Consider the following 8973-nt stretch of genomic DNA (forward strand, 5'->3'; position numbering starts at 1 on the left):
CATTTGCCAGATTTGACACAAACAAATGTGTGAGCATGAGTTAAAATATAACTTGATGCGACAAAAAAACCCAATTATGGAGTCACATGTGTGTTGATGTGAATAATATCACCCCACATCCTAATTTACATATAGTTTTACATCCTATTATCCATGAACAAATTTCTTACAGAACAAAATTATGGAGTAGTTAGAGCAGGAACAGAGAAGAAATCTTCCCAAGAAAGAATGCTTCTAGGGTTAGTTTGTCCATACAGTGAAGATATTTCTCCTCAACTGCTTACTCTGTACATCTGCAAAAGAGTTAATATATGGATTAAGTTCCTCACAGCCAGTGAAAAATTTATCTAGAACGCTGAAAGACTGAAGTCACAATTATCATGAGAGCAACATAAACAAAACTACAACGGAAAAATAACAGCCACAGTCCTTATCTTACATCCATCCATGGCAGTGGGCACGAATATCTTACCTTAACAGTGTTGAGGAGATTTTTAGCTTCCTTGCTGGTGTTGAAGTGGTCACGAACCGGCTGAACAAGCAAAATGGTATTAGGGCCAAGAAAATTTATTTATGAATAAATATGAGATATTCAGATTATATGTATAAGATGTGAACTTGATTGAAACGACCCATAGGTGTTCACATGACAGTTAATTCAAAAGTGCATTCATACGACACAAGATTGACAACTCAAAAATAAAGATGGTCAATCTATGCAATTTTCTAGGAATGATCCAAATCATGAAAAATGCAGTGTTAAAGAAAGAACAGACAGAAAATTTCTTAAGCATCACAGAATCCTAACACGATCGACTAAAAACTGAATAATGAGGGACACAGTAGTGGGATGAACAAAAACAACAAGCAAAAATTATGGCTCCTCAAAGACATCACCACATTATTAAAAAAACAAAAAAAAAACAACACCTTCAATATTTCGTTAATCGCTTTGGCCAAAGCAGGTTTAACATCGGCAGGATGCAAAGCACCACTCGCATAATCAGTAATGAGGTCATCCATGCTTAAAAATGTCCTGTTTAAAAGCAATCATTCTTAGATTCCACAAGCAAAAAGTCTTCTATATTGGAGACTGAAAACTCAGTAGTAAACAATTTTCAACAGAAATAAACTAAATAATTGACAATAAAAACATTTGGTAGTCATAAGAATATTACTTGTTACCGCCATTTTTTTCCTTCCGATCCACGACGAACCTTTCAAACCAAGGGAAAACGATGTACTTGATGTACTCAAGGCACGGATTACCCTCGACAATGTTGGATGGGCAGAAAGCTTGCTTTATCTTTAAATTTACCTGAGCCTGCAATAAATTTTGTTGTGGTACAATATCAGCTTAGAAAAAGAGCCAAGCCTAGACAAATAGACGTTCCTCAAAATTTCCGAATTTACTATCAGCTTGATACAATGATAAATAGCTAACTGCATGTCATCTAAAAGATCTACTGAAAGAAAAAGGCAAAATATAGGAAAATAATAAGTACAATAAATACGAACTGAACATTTAAATACTAGAAAGTGCATTTCAAGCCATATCTGAAATAGCCAGACCTAGCATGTAAGTGCAGTGGCTACGGCTTCATTTTCTTGCATGGCATTCAAGGACCATAACCAAAAATATCATAGCTGTATAATATATTTCGACATTCAAACGTGTCCGGATGAGGTTGCATGGACTGATTAGGTCACACAAGCTTTGCAGATAAATAACGGTTGTTACCGAAGAGAAAATATTATGAGAACCTCGTCATCTTCCATAAAGATAGCCGATGATGGATCACTCTTTGACATCTTCTCCTGACCTTCTTTGAACCCAGGGAGCATATCTGTCATTCAAGTTAAGGAACAACTATTTCTGTACAATCTGGCAATGAACCACTATTCAGCAGTTTAACACCATAACCATTGAGACATATATCAACGATAATAAGAACAAACATTAACAGCACAACAGTGGCAAATAAGGATACGATGTGACAGAATAATTGGTTTGTGCTTCCTTTTTATGTCATCGCAATATTCCCTTGCTAACATGTTAACCTTCCTTTGGTCCATGCCCAACTGGCATATGTCAGCCTACACAAGGAGACAGTTCAGGGAGACTTGGTTACATTATGAAGTGAAGTAAAAAAAATTATCCATAACCTGATCTATTATGGAGATAATTTAATAAATACAATTTAAGAGAGAGATGTCTGCAATATAAAGATACTAACCTTCAGGAAGAATATATCAGCACACTGCATGCAAGGGTAGAATATCTGTGCAGCAGTCAATTCCTCGTTGTCAGCACGGCCCATGATCGTACAACACCTGTGCAGTAAGGGAAATAAGATAATTAATTAATCTATGTTCGAATTTGAGGTTTGGAAGTAGAAGAACTTGAATACATGTGGAATTCAAATGGCATACCTCGTTATTCTCTTGACCTTATTTCTCCTGGCAATGTCCATCACAAGTGTCCAGTATTCATCTGCACGCTTGTTGATTTCTTCTGAAGACCATAAGAATTCAACACCATCGAGATTCATACCAGCTGCTTTCCATATTTCAATCATGTAGCGTCCGACTGTCTGGATTTTTTCTAGGTCGCCACCCATCTTGTTGTTTAGCTGAGCAAACCAGTCTGCTATCCAGATTTTTACCTTGCATCCTGCTCTGATCATCTTGTTAACGTTGATTGTCTTCACAATACCCTGTGAATACAGTACACGAGAATGTCTATCATTATCATCATCATCAAGTCCTGCTAATTAAGGTCTTGCCATCTGAAACAATTTGCTCATACAGATGCCGGGGGAAGGCTGAACCTGGGCGATGTGCATGCGGCCGGAGGGCTCGAACCCGTCGTAGCAGATGGGGAAGGCTTTTTCCTTGTTCTGCAGCAGCAGCCTGAGCTCATCGGTCTGAATGCACTCCTCGCCGATGCTCATCAGCAGGGCGAACCGCTCGTCCTCGGCTTTGGCAGAAGAGGAGGCGTCGGGAGCCAGGGAAGGGTCCACTGACACGGCGGCGGCGACCTCGGCTGCGGTGGAGGCGTCGGGAGCAAGGGAAGGGTCCACTGACGCGGCGACGACGACCTCGGCGGCCGTGGAGGCGCCGGGAGCCGGGGAAAGATCCATGGATGCGACGGGTCAGAACGTGAAAAGTTGGAGGAGGATATAGCTAGGGTTTTTGCTGGCTCAGAACGACATCGTAAAAGATCTCGTTTGACAGAGTATTAGGCGACGTTCAGGACCAGCAACAAATTAAACGTGGCCCTCACGTTTGCGGGCTCTTTTTTTTTGCGATTTGCGGGCTTTTCTTCCGTGGAAAGGAAAAATATAAAAACAACAAATATACTCAGTTACTCATAGCATGTCCAACAGGTGCGCCATATCGGCCGCGCGCTATATTAACCGCCGACATGCAGCGTCGGAGTTACAAAACTTGCAATTTTTCTTTGGACGCGGGCCGTTTTGCACTATTCTTAGCGCTATAGTTTGGGCTCCGGCTGCAGCGCGCAACATCACGCCACCCCACGCGCGAAGAAAACCCGCCAAGAAACTTCCCTCCCGCGCGTCGCCGCCACACCGCCAAATCCTGCCTCCGCACGGCTGCTGGCGCAATTCCGGCGATAGACACGACTTCCGACACCACTCCGACCCCTCCCTACTCCATTCCACCTACCGCCTCCGTCGTGGCGCCGCCCCATGCGTCAAACCCTAGCGGTGGCTGATGTCTACGTGTGCTTCTATTCTTGTAGACAGTGTTGGACCTCCAAGAGCAGAGGTTTGTAGAACAGCAGCAAGTTTCTCTTAAGTGAATCACCCAAGATTTATCGAACTCAGGGAGGTAGAGGTCAAAGATAGTCCTCTCAAGCAACCCTGCAATTAAGATACAAGAAGTCTCTTGTGTCCCCAACACACCTAATACACTTGTCAGATGTATAGGTGCACTAGTTCGGCGAAGAGATAGTAAAACACAGGTGGTATAGATGGTGGTAATATTGCAGGAAGTAAAGATGCAGTAAAACAGTAAACAAGCGATGTTTGCAGTATTTGTAAACAAGGCCTAGGGATCATACTTTCACTAGTGGACACTCTCAACATTGATCACACTTTCAGGAAGAGCACCCGAAGAGTCGTCGACAAATGAGGGGACTGGGAAAACCTGTGGGAAACAGCGTTAAAAGGTGTGACGGATTGGGTCAATTCCAGCATCCGAAGAAACTCCCATCGGGAGAAGGGCAAGAAAAAATATCATAACAAAGGTGTACTAGCAACATTGCTAGCACGGAGTTTATTACAAACATGAGTTTCCCGGCAAATTATCGTTTCACGTCAAATCAAAGACAAACTTGTTACAAACGTCAAGGGGCTTGAGTTTGGGATGATAGGCTTGGTCCAGCTGGTGATTTTTCTGATGAAACTAGGTCAAGGAGCTGGCGTGCGCATTGAACAGCCGACGCCTTGAATATGCCTAAATCTATGAACTGCCCATCTTGATCCTTCGGCAGCTCCCTAGACATCCTCTCGATATCGGCCTTGAAGCCATGACCCATCATAAGTTGGAAGGCTAGGAGGGCACCATAAATACGCGAAGTACGTTTGAATACCTCGATAACCTCCTTGGTGTCGACCGCAAAGGCGTCAATTAGCTGCCCCAAAGTCTTGTCTTGACTAATTTTGGGGAAGATCATCGAGTGCATCCGCGCCAGCGCACCCTTTCCTTTTTCAAGAAGCTCCCGCGTAAGCTGGTGGGAGACGAGAATCATCGACACACCAGTCGCAGGGGAGTTATCTGGAACTTTGTCCAAGGCATTGGCGGGGATATTGGCGGCCTCTGCAAAAGAATAGAATGGAAAGGATCATTGACAGAAGATCGAATTTGTAAAACACGATAATCGATAGGGAAGTATAAAAGAGATTACCAAGCAAAGCTAGTGAAGATTGGCGGAGGAGCTCATCTTTTTCGGCTGCTTGAGCTTCGGCAGCTAGCCTTGACGCCTCTTCCTCCTTCAGCTTTTCTTTTAGCTTGCCCAGTTCCTCCTTCAGGAAGTCGATTTCTTGGCGAGCTTCGGCAGCTATCTTGATTGCGCCGTCCAACTTCGAGGAAGAGGACTTAACTTCCTTTTGCAATCGAACCTTGTCCGCTTCCAGAGAAGTAAACTGGGAGGCGAAGGCCTCCAAAGAGGAAATAACACCTCGTAGGTCCTTTTAAGGAAAAAGGATGTTTTACAAAGAATCATTAGACAAGGCACATTCCAAGAAATTCGCGTTCTATTAAAAAAAGGGCTTACCGAAGGAGGAGTCATGGTGGCGGCAGGAACATCCTTCCCCTTGGAGAGGGAAGAAGCAGTCGAAGCCTGAGCCACGGGAGCTGCCTTAGGAGCTGAAGCTTCGGAAGCTGCAACAGCCGGCGGAGCAACATCAGATTTGGCTTTCTTAGACGGAGGCTCAATGAAACCTTCGTCGCTACAAAAAGGAAATGATCGACAGAAGTTATGAAAAGGATGCGAGAAACGAGGGGACAAAATATGACAAAAAGGAAGAAGGTACTTACAAATCGAGGAGATCGTCTTCGTCGGCAAAGCCGCCGATTGATCTCTTCACGGGTGAAGCCTTGGTCTCTTCCACAGCTGCATTAACAAAGGCATCATGATCAGCGTCATCATCACGCACTGATCCCCCTGTGTTGCAAGCGTCATCGGCTAGGGGAGGAAGAGCGGTGTGAACAGTTTCAGAATCTATCGAATCATCATGATCGCCCTCTGGGCCTGTATGCTCGAGAGTGTGAAAATCAACGGGTACTGAGGAGTCTCTCCCCTCAGAAGTATCGTTTGGCGAATCATGCAAATTCCCAGAGACTATGGGAACCTGTCAGAAAGAAAAACAAATAAGAACAATGGTAATTATGTTAACTAAGTAAGAGAAGCATAGTACGAATTCGAAAGGGAAAGTTACCTCTGGTGGTGGATGTTCGGCATCAAGGGGAGAGTAAGAAGATATCAATGGGATCGAGTCTTCCTGACTAAAGAAAGAACACCGCTGCCACCTCTGTGCCGACCATAGTCTGGCCATCGGCCTCTTTGATTCGAAGAAATTTGGCAAATAATTCATCGGCTGCTACTCATTCGTCGGGAGAGAGAATGTTCTTCTAGGAATTCTTAGGCTTGGCTTCGAGAACGTCGACAAAGCAAGGAAGCTGGGACTCGGGTGACAAGGAATCCTTGACATAAAACCATTTCAGCCTCCACCCTTGCACAGATTCTCTCATTGGGAAATTGAAGTAATTAATCTCCGAGCGAGCCACAAACCCCACTCCTCCGGTGACGAAGGACCCGTTACTACTGCTGTACCGCTTTACGTAGAAGATCTTTTTCCACAATCCAAAATGGGGCTCGATGCCCAAAAACGCCTCGCAGAGGGTAATGAACACGGCGACGTGAAGAATCGAGTTAGGAGTGAGTTGCCACAGTTGGATTCCGTAAGTCCGCAGAAGGTGAAGAAGGAACCCATGAACGGGAAGCGAAAGACCCCGATATAGGAACGACAAGAACATCACGGTAAAGCCAGCAGGAGGATTGGGCCGAGAAATCGCACCTGGAAAAATCACATTCCCCTTGTCGGGGGAGATTAATCCCAGGCTTCGCGATCTCTTTTCGTCGCGCTTGGTGATGGTCGACGCTATCCAATCTCCAGGCTTGGCTATCGAGCCTGGCGGCACTAGCGGCGCCGGAGCTGGGGGAGGAGCGCTTGGAGCGCCCCCCTTCGGAAGAATCGAGGAGGATTTGGCGGCGGCGCTTCCGCTAGTGAAGCTGGCGGCGGTGGTAAGGCTCTTCTTCTTCACCATCGCGAGATCTAGGGAGGATCGGAAAAGCAGTGGTGGTGGCGCAGCAGTTGTAAAGGAAGGAAGAAGAAGAAGGTCGAGGAGACGTTATGGCAAGACTGGAAAGCACCAGAGATTTTTGTTCTTTAGAAGATTTTAAGAGGAGGGAGAACTTGAGGGCTGTGTGGGCACGTGTCATTGCTGCCAGTTCTTCAAGTGGTCCTTTTTCGTTAAAGATTGCGGAAATCGAGGAGGCACCTCGGTAACTGTGCAAGAAAGGCGGATGTTGCTTAAAAACGAGGCTAGACATAGAAAGAATAGGCTCAGCGGGTCGCGTCCTGCCAGTCAAAATCAAGATATCAGCAAAACGTCATCAATGACGTCATGAGAAATGTTTAAAGCATTCGAAGGAATAAAAGAATGTATCTGACAGTGAACTTGAGTCTATGCGTAGATTGCAAAGCATTCACGCCTAGACTCGGGGGCTACTCCCATCGGGAGCACTGGCTGTGCACCCGATAAAAAGAAGACGCGCATTCGAAAGAATGAGGACTCGAAGATATATTTGAAGAGAATGATGGAATGTTCGACTTAAGTCTGCACCCGAACGTAAAGCGTTTGTGTCCAGACTCGGGGGCTACTCCCATCGGGAGCACTGGCTGTGCACCCGATAAAACTTTTTTGCACTCCAGGATCATGCCCGGGGACTTGATTCTGTGTAGGGTAACGTTGTTTTGCCATCGGAAGTTAACCAACAAATGAGACCTTTGGGGAGAATATATAATATTCACATTACGGTTAACAATAACCTTGTCCCCGTTGATTTTTTTGTCTTGGATATTGAATGCAATGCATCTTGTCCTATTGTTTTGGGAAGACCCTTTCTTCGAACTGTTGGTGCTATTATTGATATGAAAGAAGGAAATATTAAGTATCAATTCTCTCTTAAGAATGGTATGGAACACTTCTAGTGAAACTATATTTTTATTTCACCACATCTTATGTTTTTACTTAGAGCGTCTGTTTGCTTTTATTTTTGTTTTGGTTTGAATAAAGTTGGATCCCACAATCCTTGTATTGGAGATATTACGCTCCGCTTTTTCATATGGAACACTTGTGTTCTTAGTTATGCTTTAATGTTCATGGCGAAGGTTGAAAACTGCTTCGTTGATTTCTATTTGGATGGAATCAGAAAATGCTTCATATGGTCTTGAATAATTTGATACTTGGCAATTGTTTTGAGCTCTCATAGATCATGTTTAAGCTCTTGCATCATGTAGTTTAAATCTATTAGTGGAGAATTAACGTAGAGCTTGTTGAAATTTGGTTTGCATGATTGGTCTCTCTAAGATCTAGATATTTTTTGGTAAAAGTGTTTGAACAACAAGTAAGACAGTGTAGAGTCTTATAATGCTTGCAATATGTTCTTGTGTAAGTTTTTGCTGTACCGGTTCATACTTGTGTTTGCTTCAAACAACTTTGCTAGCCAAAACCTTGTACTGAGAGGAAATGCTTCTCGTGCATCCAAAAACCTTGAGCCAAAACCTATGCCATTTGTGTCCACCATAACTACCTATATGTGGTATTTTTCTGCCATTCCAAAGTAAATTGCTTGCGTGCTACCTTTAAAATTTCATTCCTTGTCTTTACAATACATAGCTCATGGGAAAGTATCCTAAAAAACTATTGTGGTGATGAATATGTTGCTATGTATCTTAGTTCTTATAAGTTGCTTGTTGAGCGGTAACCATGTTTCTGGGGACGCCATCAACTTTTTACTTTGTTGAATATCATGTGAGTTGCTATGCATGTTCGTCTTGTCTGAAGTAAGGGAGATTTCTCATGATTAAATGGTTTGAGTATGCATGTTGTTAGAGAAGAACATTGGGCCGCCAACCAAACCCATGTATCATGGTGGAAGTTTCAGCTTGGACATTAATCCTCATAATCTCTTATGAGAATATTGTTGTTGTTGAATGCTTTAAGCATTAAAAAGAGGAGTCCATTATCTGTTTTCTATGTTGTCCCGGTATGGATGTCCTCAAGTTGAGATCTATCAAAATCGAGAAATCAAATGTGATTTATGTTGGAGATATGCCCAAGAGGCAATAATAAATGGTTATTATATATCTTTGTGTTTAT

General features: G+C 43.5%; 1 protein-coding gene across 1 annotated transcript; it reads right to left on the reverse strand.

Annotated features, from left to right (window-relative positions):
* Positions 1–264: 264 nt before the first annotated feature.
* Positions 265–3143, reverse strand: LOC124668034 (tyrosine--tRNA ligase 1, cytoplasmic-like). The gene is made up of 10 exons (XM_047205238.1): positions 3024–3143; positions 2832–2975; positions 2434–2717; positions 2238–2334; positions 1992–2097; positions 1765–1847; positions 1179–1324; positions 931–1036; positions 473–532; positions 265–293 (listed from the first exon to the last, which is right to left on the reverse strand). Exons 1-10 carry the CDS (start codon positions 3141–3143, stop codon positions 273–275), a joined length of 1167 nt encoding a protein of 388 aa, XP_047061194.1. The 3' UTR covers positions 265–272.
* Between the last annotated feature and the right edge of the window lie 5830 nt (positions 3144–8973).

Source organism: Lolium rigidum, chromosome 6 (genome assembly GCF_022539505.1).
Source record: "Lolium rigidum isolate FL_2022 chromosome 6, APGP_CSIRO_Lrig_0.1, whole genome shotgun sequence".
NCBI classification, from domain to species: domain Eukaryota; kingdom Viridiplantae; phylum Streptophyta; class Magnoliopsida; order Poales; family Poaceae; genus Lolium; species Lolium rigidum.